Source organism: Salvia miltiorrhiza, chromosome 6, assembly GCF_028751815.1.
Source record: "Salvia miltiorrhiza cultivar Shanhuang (shh) chromosome 6, IMPLAD_Smil_shh, whole genome shotgun sequence".
Taxonomy (NCBI): Eukaryota; Viridiplantae; Streptophyta; class Magnoliopsida; order Lamiales; family Lamiaceae; genus Salvia; species Salvia miltiorrhiza.
In genome coordinates this window covers 42,306,097-42,326,778 of record NC_080392.1, presented here as the reverse complement: position 1 = coordinate 42,326,778, position 20,682 = coordinate 42,306,097, and the positions used below count along the sequence as shown (strand labels likewise).

At 32.2% G+C, this 20,682-nt stretch overlaps 2 protein-coding genes across 9 annotated transcripts; one reads left to right on the top strand and one right to left on the bottom strand.

The window, feature by feature from the left end:
• Positions 1–2,242: 2,242 nt before the first annotated feature.
• LOC130989691 (leucine-rich repeat protein 1-like) lies at positions 2,243–3,621 on the bottom strand. The gene is made up of 2 exons (XM_057913758.1): positions 3,009–3,621; positions 2,243–2,379 (listed from the first exon to the last, which is right to left on the bottom strand). Exons 1-2 carry the CDS (start codon positions 3,481–3,483, stop codon positions 2,282–2,284), a joined length of 573 nt encoding a protein of 190 aa, XP_057769741.1. The 5' UTR covers positions 3,484–3,621; the 3' UTR covers positions 2,243–2,281.
• A 12,404-nt stretch (positions 3,622–16,025) lies between these two features.
• LOC130989689 (uncharacterized) lies at positions 16,026–20,461 on the top strand. Of its 8 annotated transcripts, none has more exons than XM_057913750.1 (8): positions 16,035–16,207; positions 17,224–17,235; positions 17,332–18,159; positions 18,270–18,351; positions 18,561–18,627; positions 19,093–19,278; positions 19,360–19,420; positions 19,971–20,461. In XM_057913750.1, exons 3-8 carry the CDS (start codon positions 17,418–17,420, stop codon positions 20,165–20,167), a joined length of 1,335 nt encoding a protein of 444 aa, XP_057769733.1. In that variant the 5' UTR covers positions 16,035–16,207; positions 17,224–17,235; positions 17,332–17,417; the 3' UTR covers positions 20,168–20,461. The 8 variants fall into 8 exon arrangements, with proteins under 8 accessions (XP_057769732.1, XP_057769740.1, XP_057769738.1 ...); XM_057913754.1 differs by lacking the exon at positions 16,035–16,207 and adding an exon at positions 16,214–16,397; XM_057913749.1 differs by having other exon boundaries at positions 16,026–16,207; positions 17,224–18,159.
• Positions 20,462–20,682: the final 221 nt, after the last annotated feature.

Here is a 20,682-nt window from a genome sequence, read left to right as displayed (position 1 = left end):
TAGAATTAGCCCAATTATTTTAAATTTTGGCGTTTTTGGACCAAATTCAGTGCCTTAATGTCACAATTGGACTTAGGCCCAAATCTGGACCTAAATAGCTGATTGGGTCAATTGTGGCTCACAAATGCCGAAATTTAAAATAATTAGTCTATTTCTATAATTTTTTTTAAAAAGGCCTATTTTTGTAAATCGCCTTAAAATATTGACCTAAAACAAATTTAAACTCGATAAATTGGATATAAAATTGCAAATAGTACAACTTGTCAATTTATAAATGAAAGAAATAATGAATACTAATTAAAGAGATTTTTTTTTTACTTGTATACTAATTAAAGAGATAGAAATACAAAATATCGTACCGCTTATATTATTTCCATTAAGCGTTGAATAGCGGAGAGCTGTCATGTTCCCAATCTCTTTTGGTAATGATCCATTAATTAGTCTGTTACTTGCTAAGTTCAACACCTCCAAATTAGTAAGAAGACCAATCTCTCTTGGAATAGGACCTGTATAATTAAATATTCAAAATTTGGTGTAATTAAATGGAATATTGAAAATAAAACGATCATTTCTAGACCAATAATTGAAACAAAAAATGTAGGGACATTTAGAGCATGCATGGAGATAAAGATCTTACCAAATAACTTGTTGTCACCAAGGTCCAATATTTGAAGCATTGTCAAGTTCCCAATCTCTCTTGGAATATCACCTATGTAAAGTTGCATCAAAACATAATGCAATTATATGAGTATATAGAAAGATGAAGCAATAACTATAATAGTTTCATTAGAAACATAATACTCTCCATCCACGAAAATATGATTTAATTTATCATTTTGGTCGTCCAAAAAAATATGATATAATCTATATTTCAGTAATAATTTGATTGATTCGTGAGTCTCTTTCTCCACTCACTATCTGAAATTAACTTTTTTTCACTTTTCTTAATTTGTGAGTCTCTTTCTCCACTCACTAAATAAACAATACAAATATATATATTCTTAAAATATGTATCATCCTCCTTTAGGTCATATTTTCTTGGACGGATGAAGGGGGTGTTTGGCTAAACTTATTTTAAAGAGCTTATAAGACGTAGTTTTTTAAAACTTATAAGTTGTAAATTATTTGGATAACTAGCTAGATCTAGAGAAAAAAAATTTAGTTAGAGAGAGAGAATCTTTGTTAGAGAGAGAAAATAGATGAGAAATGAATTTAGAATGATATATGATGAAAATAAAAAATCATACTTGAATTATTTTTGTAAAACGAGTGTTGATTATAAGATAATGAGAAAATAAGTTTAGGTAGATGAACTTATTTTTTTGGGAACTTATAATTAATTTTGACAGCTTATAAGCTCTTTAGGAGCTTATTTTGCCAAACACTTTAAATGAGCTTATAAGCTCAACCAAACAATATCGAAGTATTAAATGGAATTTATGCCACTTCATTGAAGTACTCATTTAATTTAAAGAAACAAGTTAAGAATGAGCAAAATGTAAAATCTTACCACTTAAGTAGTATAAATCTACTAATAAGGTTTTGTAATGCACGAACAATGCATTCAAACTTCATTAAATCCCGAAAATGACAAAATTTCTCCAATTAATTGAATTACGATGATTCATGTATTAATTACAAAAAGCTTATTCATGAATTTATATTAGCTTAATTACTCGTTATTCTCATTTCTCACTAGATCTCAACCTTACAATTTTGGTTTCAATTATTGGTCTAGAAATTAAAGAATTAAATGGAATATTGAAAATAAAACAATCATTTCTAGACCAATAATTCGTCTAAAAAAAATATTCTAAACCAATAATTGAAACCAATAAGAGCATGGTGAAACGGCGTTGAATGGTAAAAAAAATTGTTGGAAGACATGCCGAAATATTCATTCAATATATTGGAGGTAAAATCGAAATATTCCAACGAAGACATGCCGAAAATTATTGTTGGCAAATGGCCCGTCAACTTGTTGGAATTCATGCTTAAACCTTTTAAATTAGTCAGACGACCAATTTCTTCTGGAATATCACCTGTCAGTTTGTAATGAAATCAAAATCAGTTCGAGTGCGAATTCCGATCCAACCCTTAGCATCAATAAAACCCTTTATGACATATAAATATGCATGCATGATAGTATTAAAATAAATAAATAAATAATTTAATAAAAATTTCAAGTGCGAAGCCTAGAAATGAAAAGAATTAAAATGGAATATTGAAAATAAAACGATCATTCCTAGACCAATAATTGAAACAAAAAATGTAGGGACATTCAGAGCATGGAGATAAAGATCTTACCAAATAACTTGTTGTCACCAAGGTCCAATATCTGAAGCATTGTCAAGTTCCCAATCTCTTTTGGAATAGTACCTTGTAAAGTTGCATAAAACATAATCCAATTATGATAGTATATAGAAAGATGAAGCAATATCTATAATAGTTTCACTGGAAACCTATAATAGTCTCCATCCACGAAAATATGACATAATTTACCATTTTGGTCCGTCCACACGAAAATATGTCATAATTTATTTTTAGTAATGATTTGGCTAATTTGTGGGCTTCTTTCTCCACTCATTATCTTAATTAACCTTTTCCACATTTCTTAATTTGTGAGCCCCATTCTCCTCTCATTAAATAAACAACACAATTTTTCTGGAATTACTCGTGTCACTCTCCCTTAAGTCATACTCCCTTAGTCCCGCTTCAATTGGCACATTTGTCTTTTTTGTTTGTCACACTTCAATTGACACTTTCCAAAAATAGCATGTGGTCCCTACCTTCTCTACACACGTTAAACAAATGGTCTCCACCTTCTTTACACACCCAACCCTTTATTCTTAATCTCCGTGCCCAAAGTAAAAGTTTCAATTGAAGTGGGATGGAAGGAGTATTTTTTTTGGACGAATGGAGTATTAAATGGAATTTATGCCTCTTCATTGAAGCACTCATTTAATTTAAAGAAACAAGTTAGGAATGAGCAAAATGTAAAATCTTACCACTTAAGTTGTTGGCACCAAAGCTTAGAAACTGAAGTAGTGTGATGTTCCCAATTTGCGTCGGCACTTGCCCACCAAAATTGTTGCTACGCAAGGAAAGATACTCAAGCTGCGAGCATTGGCCCAAGCTCAACGGTATATCTCCACACAACTCATTGAAAGAAATACGAAGTCGTTTGAGCTTGTGAAGACTATGCTTGCACATATCACTTGGGAGACTACTCGATAAATTGTTATTTCGTAATTCCAAAACCTCTAACGACGAGATATTGAAGATGGATGGAGGGATGGGGCCATGGAAAGAGTTCTCATTCATATTCAACGAGACGAGAGAAGAAAGATTTCCGATCTCTGGTGGTATGGTGCCCACAAGGCCCATGAGCGGTATGTTTAGCTCAGTCACCCTATTACGACGTGAATCACAAGTAACTCCGATCCAGCTACACATGCTGGCTTCGGAGCTCCAGTTTTTCATCAGTATGTTGTGAGGGTCTGAGGTTATGTGGGATTTCAAGGCAATGAGAGAAGAAAAATCTGTGTTGATGGCAAATATAGAGTTTTGCAAAGAATGGAAAAGTAGGAGTAGGAGAATAAGGAAATAATATTGGGAAGATATCTCCATTTTTAGGCTTTGATTTCTGTTATTTAATTAATTCTGAAGTTGTGAAGCTACCATTTTATACAAAAGTTTCTATGTCGCTATTAAAAATGCCAGCATTTTGGGAGTCAAAATAAATAAGAAAAATTGTTAGATTAATTAATGTGACAGACGACCCAGCAGTTTTTATGGAAATTATAATCCTCTCTGATTCACATTTGATGTCCAAAAAGTTTAGAATATTTGACTACAAAATTTTGAGAGGAAGTAATGATATATATGTGAATTATTATAAACAAGTGGCTGAAGCAAAATTAATTGGTAGAACCTTTTTAATTTTGTAGAAATATCTAAGTTATTCGAACACTAGCTTCCAGACTTTCAATTTATTTCGTTTTTCTTTTTCGAATGTTTGAAATATATAGGCTCATTTTTATAAAACACTATGCATTTTTAGCTCATTTACAAACATAACTCATTTACAAAAATTTCACTTGGATTCGAATCCTATAAAGAATGAAAATTTCACCATATTGATAATATACTATTGTTCATGCATTATAAACAACTTATTCACCGATTTATATTAGCTTATTCGTTATTCTCATTTTTCACCCTCCTCCCTCTCTCTCTCTCTCTCTATATATATATATATATATATAGTGGGGTTAATATAGAAACCCTCCTTAATATAGGAACTGAGAACCAACGGTTATGATTCTACTAATTAAGTTGTAAAATCTTGTTTTCTGTTGTTGCACAGTTTAATGTTTGTTGTTGCACGAATAGTGTAAAGAATGAAGTTTTTTTTTTTTTCCGAACAATTGTACGAATGATTGTTGCATGGTATGATATTCGTAGTTGCACAAAAGAAAGTTGTAAAATCTTTGTTATCTTTGTTTTCTGTTGTTGCACAGTTTAATGTTTGTTGTTGCATGAATAGTTATTCGTGTAAAGAATGAAGATTTTTTTTTCCGAACAATTGTACAGATGATTGTTGCATAGTATGATATTCGTAGTTGCACAAAACAAAATTGTGAAATCTTTGATATCTGTTGTTGCATGGTATGGTATTTATAGTTGCACGGAAAAGACAACAAAATATTGAAAGATAATCTTAACCGTAGAATTTGAAAAATAAATGGCCAAAATTAGTTCTTATTTCTCACATTAAAAAAAAAATTTATTAGAACCTCTCCCTATATATATATGATAATAACTGCGACATTTAATTAATTAATCATATATATATATATATAAATATTACGTTGAGAATGCTAAATATATTGAGAATTAAGAATGAGTGTGAACACTCGCGAGTAAATCAATGTAACACATGAATACACATTACTTTTATTTAGGTTCAAATCTTAAAATGAGTGAGATTTTCATCATATTAACTGGATACGACTATTCATGACTTATATTAATTTATTCATAATTTTTATTAATTTATCCATTATTTTTATTTCTCACGAAAAATAGAAACCAACTGAAACTACATCTTATATGTATTGTAACTTTTATAGTACACAAGTACTTGGGGAATGGAAATTTATAAATGGTAGCCATTATATTATGAAAATGAAAATGCATAAAGAATACATGCATGCAAGTGTTTTAAGGGTCATCGACACATTATATATGTTATACTTTTAACTTTTAATTTGAATGCTAAAATATATATACTCCTTCTATCCTTACTCATTGGGCCTATATTTCTTTTTTATCCTATTCAATTGGGCCTAATACATTTGGGACAAAAGTAAAGACCGTTAATTACACAATAAAAGACTAAATATGTGATATTTATATCATAAAATAAGCCATAATCAAATGGCCATAACATCTATCTATTATATATAGCATTACATATTGAAGCCATTACAACAATTCTCTCTCCTAGGTGGCATCCTCATATTCTTCCATTCTTTTTTTTCTAAATTTCATATTTTATTCATTGTTAATTCTATTTTATATTTCTAATACTTATAGTCTTACCATAATATTCACCCTAATGCAAGCACCTTTCATTAACTACACAATTAATGACAAATTTTCAATCAAATCATCTCTATATATTTATTATACCTTTTCGTTTATTCTTTTTTTTTTCTTCTAAATTTTACATTTTGCATTTATTTATTTTTAATTCTATATTATATTTATAATCATAATAGTATTATTATTATTCTTAACAATCATTTGCAATTACCACAATTTCCATTCTATCTATCTATTAATTTTATATAACAATACACATTAGAGACACCACATTTATCCTCAATCATATATGAAATTATTGGAATTTTTAATTTTTAATTTTTTAAATCTTCCAATTTATACCTTTTAATCATAAATTTCAAAGTTTCTCTTTTATTTTCCTTCTATTCAATATGCCATTTTTGACGGTTACCAATCAATCAATACAATCCAACCACTACTAGAAAAACGCTCATAGATAACGGATTTTATCCGTTATCTATGAGCAAAAAAAGCGTTGTGTATAGTGGTGTTATCTATTATAGGTGTCATACACAACGGTTTAAAAACCAATATGCAAACAGAAAAGGGGAACTGATGCAGCAGCAGAAAAGGGGAACTGATGCAGCAGCAGAGAACAAAAATCAATATGCATCAGCAATAACCAAACAAATAAAAAATTAAGAGAGAATATAGCCAATCAGCAAACATATTTATCAGACTTTTTGTAAGTACCATGGATATGCTGCTGTTTCTGTTCAATTTCATCATCTGTAAATCCTTGACGAAGGGAAACCATTTTCTTAACTATGTTTCTCCAGTTCATTTTGTTAGGTTCTTGTTCGGCTGACTTAGGAGTGGGTATATTAAACAAGGATTGCAACAAAGTTCGAGCAAAAGCCCTAATCTAAATCATATTGTTACCAACAAAGTTCAAAAATTAGGGATTTGGAATGAGATTTGCGTAAGGGATGTATAATTAGGGATTCTACCTTGGTGGTGGCTATTGTAGAAGGCGGCGGCGACAGCGGCGGCTCCTAGGGTCTGCGATTGAGAGCTCGACCGGATCCCCTTTCCTCTCTGTGCAGATCGCCACTTTCTGAGCAGCTGAGCCTTGAGCGCCGGTGGAGAGTCTGGAGTCGCGGTCGGCCGGAGAAGAGCCCTCGCGGTGGGGAGTCTGGATCGGCAGGCGCGGCGTGCTATCAGCGCCGCCGACCGGATCGAGAAAAAAACTCGTGAAAAAAAGATGAGCACGCGGCCGAGATCTGGTAATACAGTTTCCCCCGCTCGAACTGGCAGTTCCTCTGATGGGAATGTGGAGAAAACGGGAAATACTTCAGATGGATCTGGTTCCGGCCTTAAAAACGAAGCACCAGAGCCCTCATCGTGTGAAGGAATTCAGTAGGATCTTTTGGAGACCGGTCACGCGGTGCAGTCGCGCAGCTGAGGGTCGGCGAGGTCGGAGGCGGCTCCGAGCGAGGCGGTAGCTGGAGGTCTCCAGGCTGCGCTGCTTCAGCGGCGGTGGCGTCGGGCAACCACTGTCGGAGCGACGCGGCAGCAGTCAACTCCTTCTTTCTCCAGATTTGGGGAAGAGATGAGAGATAGAATTATACAATATTTTTAAATTATTTAATTAATAAATTAATTATGAAAATAAAAAATTAAATGAAATAATAACATACATAACACTTTTAGTTAACGGTTTCAATAATCGTTATCTAAGAGTTCAAAAATACGCACATAGATAACGGTCGGCTTAACGGTTTGTAATACCGTTATGTATGTAACTAATAGATAACGCAAAAACATAACGAATTAATTGAAACCGTTATCTATGCATATAGACAACACTACATAGATAACGGATTTTTGCAAAACTGTTATCTATTTCTAAAAGTGCGCTCATACATAACGGTTTTTGAAAAAAACCGTTATCTATGCACTGTTATGTATGTAAACTTTTGTAGTAGTGAACACAATAACTTTATCATAGCACAATTGAAGACATTAAATTAAATACTCCCTCCGTCCCCAATATAAGTTCCTCTTTGGGGACGGCACGGGTTTTAAGGAAAATGGTAAAGTGTATTGATAGTGGAAAAAAAATATGTTATAATTAGTATTGAGAGTGGTGAAAATGTGAAAAAGTGTTATAATTAGTATTGGAAGTGGTGAAAAAGTGAAAAGTAAGAATAAATAAAGTATTATTAGTGGTGGGGTAGTTGTCCAAAAATAGGAAGAAATAAAAAGAGGAACTTATTTGGGGGACGTCCCAAAATGGAAAAAGATGAACTTATTTCAGGGACGGAGGGAGTATTAAATATAATTAATAATATTAATTACGGTTAATGACAAATTGACAATAATTTATCTTTTTCATTTTTATATTGCTTTGTACCTATATATTTCAATTTCTATAATAAAAAACTTCCACACTTGACTACATCTTTGACACCACAAATTTATAGAGCATAAATGCACAAGTTGAGATAACATTGCTTAAATTCAAGCTACACGTAAATATACCCAATATTGGTTATTGGACAAAGCAAAAATCATGAAGAATGGTTGATCAAAATATCTTGCACACACGTTGGGATTCAAAAGGAAGAAGAAGATTACTAATGTCAATCTAGCCCGAAACCCATGGGCTGGCCCGATTAACCCGTCATCCGAGAGGGTTAGGATTGAATATTTTCAACCCGATAAAAGTTACAACCGATTAGCCCGTAACCGAATAGCCCGCCACCCAATAGGGTCGATCCGACTAACCCGATGGACTAGCCCGAAACCTGAGTACTTAACTTAGAATATTTAGATATAAAAATAAAATAATGATAAAATATTAGTATAAAGTTTCATCATTTCATTTTTCTTTATTTTTAAGATGTTTTGGTTCTGTGAGTTCAAATTATTGTTGGATATTTTATTATTTTTTCTTTAACAAAATTGAACATTTTATTGTTACCAACTTATTTTATATGTTATGTAATCTTGATGTTTTTTACAATATCTCATATTTTTGCATTTAATGCTTGCTATATAATTTATATCTTTGATTTGTATGTATATTTTATACATTATACATTAGATCATTAAAAATAACAAAATACAAATGATTATTTTATTTTTACGCCTTTAAGCCGATTTGCCCGATGGGCTAGCCCGAAACCCGAACGTTTAGGGTTAGGGTTGGAGATTTATAACCCGAAAAAATCCCCAACCCGATTAGCCCGCACCCGATTAACTCGGAACCCGATAGGGCTGGCCCGAACCCGATGAATTGACCCGATTGACATCCCTAAAGAAGATGCGACGGCAAAGAAATAGAATTGAAGTCCTCATTTTAACTACATATTTTTTAATAATTGTTGTATGAATTCAACATGTTTACAACACATAATTAATTCACTAGAAATAGTAAAATAAGTTCAATCATCTACACAAATATTCAAAACAAAATATTGTATATATAAAATTAAAATTGTTTCAAATGCATATTATTCAAGCATAATTAATTCAATAAAAAATATCACGTACACATATTTACAAAATATGTACTCCCTCCGTCCCACTGTATCTGAGACTCTTTCTATTTTGGGCGTCCCACTGTAAGTGAGACTATTTCATTTTTGGGTAATTTTTTTTCCTTTAAACATCTTTTCACTTTTTCACCTACACACAAAATATACATTTCTTAATTTCCGTGCCCAAAAAAAAGGTCTCACTTACAGTGGGACGGAGGGAGTATGATTTTATAGAATATTTACGAATCAAATGACATTCTAGACGATCAATTTCATAAAGAAGAATTCAATGTTGATTTCACTTCCAATTGTCGAGATTGGAATAGTGGCAGAAGAGAAACTTAAATTGAGTTTTATTGAGATGGACAATTTAACTTATTTAATAAATTGTTTGTGTTATTTTTTTATCTATTAATTTTTCTTACAGCCATTCTTTATTCTATGTGGCACTCTAAAATGCTTAAATTTCTAATTTTTTAAATCCTTCATTTCATGACTCTTAAATCCAAATAAAATATAAATAAAATACAATTATAAACCGTTACTTTTTATACATTTAATATCAATAACTATTTTCCTCAAATTTATCATAGAAAGTCATATGTTTATGTAATGCAATGTAATTAATGATTGGAACAAAAAGTAAGGCACCATATATTATTTTCAAAAATCTCTATACTCCTTTATTCTCATTTTTTTTACAAGGCATGCCTCTTATCCCACATTGATTTCTAATCAAACTCTATCTTGACTAAAGCCTATATAAATACTTGTGTGTAGTATGTCATCCTTTATATATTTGCAACGTCAATTTAATTTGGTCAATTAACTTTTAGTTGGCCAAATAAATAGTTATATTTTTATTAAAAATTAATTTAATTTATCTAATATTACTTTGGTCAATAAATAAATTTATTGAATAATGTGAGTCGATATATTGAAATAATGATGTAATAAATTGCATTTTTCTTATGTTATTTATATTATTAATTCTATAATCAACAGTGGCTTTACTATATTTTAGCAAATGTAAAATCTATATAAAATTCAATTTATAACAATAAAATGATGCAATTTGAATCTCATATTGATTTATGATACTTTTTTAAGTTCATAACCTAAATGAAAGTATGTATTTTATGAATTTTTTATTAAACAAATTTTGAATCCCTGATCTTTTTTTTTTTCATACTACAAATTAAAAATGTCAATTGAATAATATATTTTGTAATCTTCTAACCAGATAAAATGATGCAATTTGAATCTCACATAGTGTGTGTGTATATATATATATATATATATATATATAAGTTTACATAAAGCAAATCAATATTTGTAAGTGTGTTCTATCAATGATAAGCATATTGAAATTTATATATAAGAAACATGACTTTGCCCGATCAAAAAAAAAAAAAGTTCATTGTTAATAAATGGACTTCTATTGTTTGACAAACTTAGTTATTGGCTGAATTACTATTAATCAAACTAAATTAAAATTTTGATAAAAAAAATTATAATTATATATTTGGCTAACTAATTAATTAATTAGTCAAGTTATCTTATTGTAAAGAAGATGTTTAGTTGGCCAGTAAATAATTATATTTAAAATAGATCAAATAAATGAGCGTTGTTATTTATTATACAATCAAATCAACCAACTACAATACGAATTAATTATTATTGATTTTTTTAGAACTAAATATGTTACTTTGTTTAACTGGATTAATCAATAATCAGATTGAAAATTTCAATTATTTGATGTAGGTTTGAAGGAAATTCAATTTGGCGTAAATGTGGAAAGTCTAATTGTTAGTTATCCAACTCAATTTTAAAAAAATGACGAGTTTACCACAATACTAACATTGAGAAACTTAAAAATTCCAATTGCCTGTTAAACATAAGGTGATTTTATAAATACTAATATTTGTATATAAAATAAATTAAAATATAGTAAAACTTGGCTTAATATATTTAAAACTAATTCATCTTGATATGCCTGCATAATTTTTTTATTAATTCAACGTTGCAAAATTATATTTTATATTAAATTAATGACAATCAAATTGACCAATTGATTTGTAATCATTTCCACTGGGTATATGTTTTTTTTTTAATAGTTGTAGACAAGATGATTCTCAAAATTAACTTTGAGAATCATCACTCCAGATGAGATAATGTTAAAAAGTCAAAGGTGGTTTATCAAGCTTCATACAAGATGTACTTAAAAGTTGATTTTGCTCCAAATAATATGATGCTCATAAGTTAGAAGTGGTTCGGGAAACTCCAAACGAGATGATGCTTATAACTAAATTCCGATCCTTTAAGCTTCAAATCAAATACTCAGTTGCGGTCTTCAAACTCCAAATGAGTGATACTTAGAACTCAGCTCCGATCTATCAAACTATGGATGAGGTGATGTTTACAAGTCAATTATAGTCTTTCAAGTTCCACACGAGATGATGCTCGCAAGTCAGTTATAGTCTTACGAGTATTTTGGCTCTAAACAATATGATGCTCACAAATTAGAAGTGGTTTGTCAAGCTCCAAACGAAATGATGCTCATAACCTAATTCCGACCTTTGAAGCTTCAAATGAGATAATGCTTACACTCAGCTCCGGTCATACAAGCTCCAAATGAGCGATGCTTAGAACTCAGCTCCGGTCTATCGAATTATAGACGGGATGATGCTCACAAGTCGGTTATAGTCTGCTCATAAGTCATGTTTTATTTTTCAAGTTGAAGATGAGATGATACTCGTAAGCCAAATCTCATATAACAAGCTTCAGATGAGATAATGATATTTAAAGTTACAAACAAGATGATCTCAAAATCTTGTAAGGTTCGAATGAGACAATGTTCATGTATAAGATAGATTTCCTATATACGATTAACAAAAAATACGATGTGTCAATCCTTCATCATATCCTATGTTAAAAATACTTAAATATTTTCTTTTTGTTTTTCTAAAATCTCCAACCTCACATTAATTTTTGGTGAAATTTTATTAAATAAAAATTTATATAAAAAGACAATCTATTTTAACTCTCAACAAAATATTACTGATCAAAATTGTTGAGATTATTATAGCTTGAACTGTACCAACAGTTTATCTTAGTCAAATAAAATTAAAATTTAAAAATAATTTATATAAATACCATTTCATACACTATAATAAAAAATAATGTACAAAATTTCCCGTCGAATTTCGACGGGTTACACACTAGTTAACAATAAACACTTACTCTTAAATAATTGTGTCCATATATAAGAATTAGATCAATTAGTGAGGCGAGACGAAAGATGTAATTGTCTTAACGTATAACAATTTTATAAAAATTGCAACTAATTAATTTATAATTTTATTTTTATGTTATATAAATTAATTTATTTATTACTGCGAGTGGGTCCATCGCATAAAATCTACTAGTTGCATGCCTTAGCCATGAGACACCACTAGCATAGGAAAATGATAGCTAGGCACAGGGGACTTTAATTAACACTAAAGACTTAATATGCATCACATATTGGCGCTCAAAATAAAAATAAAAATAAAAATAAAAATTGCACCACATATACTTCTAAGAACCACACACACACACACACACACACACACACACACACATATATATATATATATATATATATATAGGGGAGGGCTACAGTAAAAACATTTCTTAAAATATAAATATAAACGTTTTTTAATGTACGAATTTTATCCAACAGGGTTACGAATTCATCCAACATGGTTACGAATTGTGAAAAATAAATTTTTGCTACCTTTGGGATTCGAACCCAGGACCACGAATTCATCCAAAAGAGTTACGAATCAACCGTAGATCTTGATGATCTAAGGGCTGAAAATCATTTATATTTTATACACTTAAGAGTGTTTTTATTCTAGCCCTCCCCTATATATATATATATATATATATATATATATATATATATATATATAAATATATATATTTCTCAAAAAAGAGATAATCATTTCTGTCCATTGTGAAATGGTCAGTGGAGCACTTCCATTGACAATCCCCATCACAGTTTAGGTGAATATAATAAAAAGTTCTTATACTAAATATATATGCTGGTGGAGATATCAATATTAGATTATATTTGATATTGTATGTTTAAAATTTGATTACATTTCATCATTTCTACGAGACTACATCCGGAGGCGATGTCTAGCAAAAAAAAAAATTATTAGTATAATTTTTGGATATTAAATACTACAATTGGAGAACAACTATTTATAAGCAATTAACTGAGTCCTGAAACCTAAATTTATATATAAAAAAAGGGTCACTATGACAGGGCTCTAGCAGGGAGGATAACCTTAGTCAAGGCGGTGCTCCAATCTATTCCAACGTACCAGCTTTCCTTCTCACTCATACCCAAAGCTACGGTAAAAGCACTTCACTCTCTTTTTGGCAGCTTCTTATGGGGGGTGGGGGGTGTCCGAATGGCCGATTCTATGGGTAAAATGGAATGATTTGTGCCTCAACAAAGGCGACGGGGGTCTGGGGTTTTCAAATTTGGAATGGTTCAATCTTGCTCTTGCTTTGAAATGGGTTTGGAGGTTTCTAGGTGGGAGGGATGTGCTATTGGCTAGGGTCGTTAAATCTGTGTATGGGGGGCTGTCATGGGATGAGGGTGGCTGGCGGTGTGAAGGGGGGAGACGGGCAGGGACTGGTTGGTGGGGGATGTTGTGTCAGCGGGGAATAGGCCGCGGGGTGCGTGGTTTCACTCAAACGTAGATAGGAGATTAGGGGATGGGATGAACACGCTTTTTTGGACACAAAAATGGGTAGGGGTTAAACCGTTGTCTCTTTGCTTCCCCTGATTTTTTAATTTGAGTGGCAATAAAGAGGCATTGGTGGGTGAGATGGGGAGGTGGGAGAACGGGTGTTGGGTTTGGAAGTTGTCATGGAGAAGGGAGCTTTTTGATAGGGAGAAGGACGCCGCTAACTTGTTGTTATCTAGTATTTCTGGTTGCTCTCTTCATGCAGGGGAAAAAGATGGATGGATTTGGAAGGCAAACAAGGACGGAACATATTCTACATACTCGGCATATAAGACCATCCAATTAACAAGACACGAAAGCTCGTTGGGGAGCGAGACAACGAAGGCCGCAACGCAAGTTTGGGGTATCCACGCACCACAAAAAGCTAAAGTCACAGCTTGGAGAGCCTTCAGGAATAGATTACCGTTTTGCGATAATATGAGAAAAAGAAGGATTGAGATTGGAGAAGTGGAAACTAGTTGCAATGCATGCTTTGAAATTATTGAGTGTATCGAACATTCACTTCTTGGCTGCCCGAAGGCATCGGCGGTTTGGGACGGCGTCTTGAAATGGGCGGGTTTCCAGTCGGCTCGGCCTCGGGAGGTTCAGGCGCACTTTCAATGGTTCTCAAATTTAGGTTCTGGAAAGAAGAGCAAGAAGTTCTTAAAATCCTTGTGGGTGTGCACAGTTTTGGTTCTATGGAGGTGTAGAAATGAAAGCTGGTTCCAAGGCAAGGAGTGGCTTATACACAATAGTACTCTTTTGGAAATTTTTGCTAGAATGTGGAGTTGGAACAAAATCTTTAATTTTTGTGCTTGGGAGAATACTTTTTCTTCCTGGTGTTCTTACGGCCCTTTGGCTCTTATTTTGTAATCCTTGTTTTGGTACCTCTGGTACCAGACTTTATCCTTTATAAAGTGTTTTTTTCTGACAAAAAAAAAGTATGTTTTTATTTCAAAATCTTATAAAAAATAATGGCAGGATTCCATTTTTTTTAAATGTCTCTACTCTTACATTGAGGAAATTTTGAAAATATTAAATAAATATTATATTATATATGAATCAAGAATGTTAAAATTGAGTATTTAAGATAGATCCAAATAGAATACATGAGATGTTATGTAGGCACATGAATTAATGTTTGTTTTACTGTAACTCTAAAAAAATATTTATTTTACTGTAGCATGTATATATTCGTAGTCGTCCCAAAGTCAATTAAAAAATGATATTACAAAAATTTCACGTAATCATGTAAACAACTGTTTGGATCCAATTAAAAAGTTATCTTATTACTTGTTTTCGTCCTAAATCCATATATTAATTTTTGAAACACATAACTATAATATTATTTAGGTTTTTAATCGATAAGTGTATATACTATATATTTAATTCATACCGTATATTTTTAGTATACATGTGAGTACTTTATATCTAGTGATTTTTATAGATTTGAAATGTATATCATAAATATAAATAAGTTTATAACTTTGATTGATCATCCAAAAAGTTGTGTGCACGTTAAAATATATAGAATGATGACCACAAAATATAAATTTTATTAGAACGAAAGCCAAAATATAAAACTCAAATCCAATATTTTATTTTAAAATAAAAATTATATGCTCCAATCGATTAATAAAAAATACTACTACAATAATTTATAGATAAATTGTCATGAATAAATCCACTAATTAAATATAATAAATTATACATAAATAACATGAATAAATGCACAGATTGCATTCAATGTAGCAACTACTATTGGAAATTCTGAAATAAGAATACACAAATCATAGGTTTTAGAAAAATAAAAATAAAAATAATAGGAATTGCCACCTAAGATAGAGAATCATTATCGTTACTAGAATATGGGATGATGAACGGGTCGGGTACGCGCTAACTCATATTTGAGAATTCTTTTTTTTTTTGAGAAGATATTTGAGAGTTCTTGAATTCTGTTTTAGTGATGTATTCATCAATTTAGATCTAACGAGGAATCTGAATCTCATATTTAGTATCCTATTTTAGAATTTTGTATAGAATAGAGGCCCTCTTATGATCTTATCTACTGTATTAATTATTTAGATTATAATAATAGTCCTTATTTTCCAAATATTACATTAACTATATATTTACAGTTGCTAATATCATAAATCGCAGTTAGGTGCAGTGCGAATTACGCAAAAGCCTAAATAGTGAATTTAATGTGAGATTGGGATCGACGGCTCTCTGCTTAAGTCTACACTAAATCAACGGTTAAGCACTTTGGCATCTGCTCGTCTTCTTCAATGGAAACTTCATCGTCAGGTAAACCGTCTCTGCGCATTTACGGAGGCGTCTTATTGTGTGTTTACTTACGATTCTACACATACACCTACTTTTGCATATATACACTAACCATTAATCTATTAGTTTGCAACTGTTTTATCTCGTCTTGAGGCAGAGGAGTGTTTTTTTCATTTCTGGTTGTGGATTTTGGATTGAATTTTGCACACGGGTATAGAATTTCTCACTTCTTGATTGTATCAAGTTGTTACTTTAATTTATCGTCCTTATTCCAATCCTCTTGTGTTGTATCCGGACATTTTAGTGATGCAGTGATTTTACATTTTCCAGATTTAAGTGTTTGATTGTGAGGAGAATCTTAATTGCAAACAAAGAATATATCATAATCACGTTGTAACATGTCTTGGTTTACAAAGTGGTTGATTTAGGATGATAAAGAGCTGTTGACGATTATTTGATTGCAAGGATTATAAAGAATTTAGCTGATAAGTATGCCGTATTCGTTTCTTCTTTTTTTCATAATAATTGTTCTTTCCGTGTGATGTCTAATAGTCGATAATTTATATCCTTTCATGAGTCTTGGCTGGTTTCCTGCTTGTGCTCTTCGAATTGTTTAGTTAACTACCTTCTTGCCATGTCTTTTACCATTTTTCTTTGATAAAATAATTCCTTTTAAGTTAAATGTCTCTTATGTTAATTGTTGTTTTAATTTGATCACTCTCTAGATAACATGTTGTAGGAATGATGAATGTTAATCTTCTTTGCTGTAATATGTCTCACAGTATTGTTGTGTGTGCAGAAAGTTGTATTTATGTGTATGCTTCTGTAAATGTGAACGAGTTTGTTTTGATGTGAGTTAATTGTTTATTCGTATGAATGTTCTATTGATGATCATTTGAAATGTTGAGGATGTAGAATCTTCATGTCTTCCTAACTGAAGTATTTTATTTTGATCTTATATGCCATATATCTTCAGTTCTTACTATTTGTATTTTTTCGTCTTGTTTCATGGAAGTTCTGACTTTTGGTTTTTATAGTTTATGATTCAGGTTAGTCTGTGAAGTGTGAGATGCAAAATAATTCAATTAGCACAAGAGAGAAACTGGATGTATTTCAAATTTCATTGTTATAATGCTTATGTCAAGGTTGCACAAGGAATTACTGCACAATTAGCTGGAGATAGTTCAACTTGCCATTAAAAGAGAGACAGACACGTTGGCATAGGAAGGCTATGGAGAAAATTGAAGGCCAGATAGATGGTACGTTGGAAGCTTCCAGTGATATAATGGATACTGATGTTGAAAAGGATCTTCTTGAAGCAGATTTAACAGTGGAATCACTGGCAGAAAACCTTAAAGCATCTGCAGGGCCAACAGAGAACATCCCTGAGGAGATCGCAGACAGCGAACACAAAAGGAAAGAAAATTTGAAGAAGGCAAAGGCTGCAGGTGAAATTCGAAATGTGGACCAGGCTAATATTGATATAGGGTCAATAGAAAGTATTGCTGAAGGGAATCCGAATGGAAAAAGAAAAAGGGGGAGTATACTCAGATATGAAACCAAAATCATGAACCAAGCTACTGGCTCGTCAAATTTTCACTCATCTGAGAGCAGGATAACTGAAAATGAATGCCCAGCCAAAGATTTTGAGATTTCTGTGAGAAAAGAATCATCTTTATCAGTTTCAGTGCATGAGGTCAGTGATGAAAATATCACAAATAATGGACAATGTTCTGCTGAAGGTGGGAGCATCTTCTCCACATGCAATGTCGAGGGCACCTCCCATCTTTCATCCCCTAACGTGAATGAAGCAGAATGTTTGTCAAAGGATCTTGGGTATAATACAAGAATAACACCGATGCCTTCAATTGTGCGAAAACTTATTGTCCTTGATGTAAATGGTTTACTTGCAAACATTGTGATGCCTGCACCAAAAGATTATAGAGCGGATGAACATATATTAGGACGCGCAAGTAAGATTTTGCACTAGCATTTAACTGGAATTTTCTTGAATGAATTAAATGTCAAATCATTAGATTCATTCTGACCAAATTATTACTTCCCTGCTTCTTTGTTCTTATAGTTTTCAAGAGACCCTTCTGTGATGATTTTCTGAAGTTCTGCTTCCAGAACTTTGCTGTGGCTGTGTGGTCATCAAGATCCAAGTAATTCTCAGACCTCTGCTGCTTTCCAATGACTCTCTCTCTCTCTCTCTCTCTCGCTCACTCACTCACCCAGTGTGTGTGTGTGTGTGTGTATCTTAACGTATGACTATCTAGCTTTTTATCTATGTCTATCACATCTCTGTTTCTTGCAACAATTCCTCTTTGATTTTCCATGTGGACATGCCTTTGAAATATCTATTCATATGCAGGAGAATTATTGAAAGAGTTGTTGATTATTTGTTGGGAGATCAGAAAGACAAGTTGCTATTTTGTTGGGTAAGAATTCTGCTCACCACACAATTTTGTTCGTCGGTGTGGAGCAAAAATCTTTTCCAGATATTTTGATCGGGTATATATTTTGTTGTCTTGATTTTCCTACTTGTTTTTTATGCATTAGGTACCTAATTTAGCAAGTCTTTACGATGATGTACACTAAACCAAAACCATAAAGTTCACAATTCTACTCTTGCCTTCTCAGCCCAATTAATTGATAGTATATATTTGCTGCTGTGATGTGAAATATATTGATGCAAACTGAAAGAGGCCTGATTGTTGGCGTCGAATCATATTTGAGGTTTTTCAACTCTCGGGTGCTACATAGCCGCAAATGAATGCAATATCCATTTTACATTTTTTAAACAAATTTTATCTGGTTTTGTTGGTTGGATTACTGAGTTTTAAATTTTACCAAAAAACATGATAAGGTTTTATGATACAGGAGTTTGTTCCAATGTAATGCAGGATATGTCTCATAGTACTCAAACAGGGTTCAATACTCTTGAAAACATTTATAAGCCCTTGGTCTTCAAGGAGCTAAGGAAAATTTGGGAAAATGACGATCCTAGTTTGCCTTGGAAGCTTGGAGATTATAATGAATCAAACACATTACTGTTAGATGATTCTCCTTACAAGGCCTTACTGAACCCAGTAAGATTTATTTATGTATCTGTTCTTTACTTGCTTGGCTTATTTTGTGCCCTAACGTAGTATGTATTGATTACTCTGTAGCTGCATACTGCAATATTTCCGAATTCATACCATTACAAGGATTCAAATGATAATTCATTAGGTGAGGTTCTTATACCTATATTTTCCTATGGCAATCCTTCCCACATAAATAAGCATCAGTTCTCATTGGTTTTACTTAAACTACAAACATTCATTCCCTTTCTCTTTATGTTGTTTTTCTACTTATTTAAAAGACTCAGCATAAAAGTTTATTATCATTTGAAAAGATAGAAGGATATCTCACTGACCTTTCTATTTGTTTTTGTTCTATTGGAGTTTGTTACAAGAGATTGTGCTCATTTAATTCTGTAACATTGTTTCATTATGAAAGCTTGACACTGATTATTTGACAGATAAGCTCCTTATAAGGTTCAAATATACCATGTGGTTAATTTTAGAGGATGTTAAACACTGATTATTTAGAATTGAGGTTTTTAAATATGAAAGATGATGGAAGGATTCGGTGATCTTGCAATGTAAAATGTGAAAGTGCGCTATTGTTCACCTGTTCTGTTACCATTCAATTCTTGGCATAAACTTTGATTGTCTCCAACATACATTTTCTTGGTTAATGAGAGGCAGGTAGTCAACTAATGAAAATTTCATTGCAGGCCCTGGAGGCGATCTTCGAGTTTATTTAGAAGGACTTTTGCAATCTGAAGACGTGCAGAAGTATGTTGAGCAACATCCATTTGGCCAAAGTTCTATAAATGAAACTAACTTGTCTTGGGCCTTTTACTCGGGTGTTCTTCAAAATATGCCGGAAGAGTTGCAAGACACTCCCGGTTCCCAACCTACATTGAGTTAGCAGTAAGGGTTTAATGAAAACACTACGCTTATTTACCTTTCTTGTTTCCTGATATTTCTTTAAAGGGAGGTTTCAGAACCAGACCTCAAATATGATAGCAGAACTAGGCAGCTTTGATATAGAAAGAATAGATACAGATAGAGTTTGTGTTTCTTAGGCAGATTATACTATTTTTTCCCCTTCTTGTGGAGCAGCATTGGAGAAGATACCCCCATTCTTTCTTTGTTGTAATGTTATAACATGTAATATACTTGTTAGGTTCATTCTAATTCTTGATTTTCTTCTGAGAGAAAAGCTGGTACTTAAACTCTTTATGGGCCGCGATCTTGATCTCAGGTATGCTTGTTTTCGTTGAGGCAGGAACCCGTTCGGATCGATTGATGAAATAAGTTACTTCCAGAAAAAGGGCTCAAATGATGAGTGCATCTGCTTAGAAACTCTGTTAGGAAATAACTGGGGATTTCTAATTGCATCATGTTTTCTAACAGAAGACAAATGAGAACATGCTTTTGTCC

Excerpts from the sequence above, each read along its gene's own strand:
- LOC130989691 (XM_057913758.1), bottom strand. The coding sequence starts at position 3,483 with ATGAAAAACTGGAGCTCCGAAGCCAGCATGTGTAGCTGGATCGGAGTT. Across the intron at positions 2,380-3,008 it reads TGGTGCCAACAACTTAAGTG|GTACTATTCCAAAAGAGATT; the intron begins GTAAGATTTTAC and ends CAACTTTACAAG.
- LOC130989689 (XM_057913749.1), top strand. The coding sequence starts at position 17,418 with ATGGAGAAAATTGAAGGCCAGATAGATGGTACGTTGGAAGCTTCCAGT. Across the intron at positions 18,160-18,269 it reads ACATATATTAGGACGCGCAA|TTTTCAAGAGACCCTTCTGT; the intron begins GTAAGATTTTGC and ends TTGTTCTTATAG. Across the intron at positions 19,421-19,970 it reads TTCAAATGATAATTCATTAG|GCCCTGGAGGCGATCTTCGA; the intron begins GTGAGGTTCTTA and ends ATTTCATTGCAG.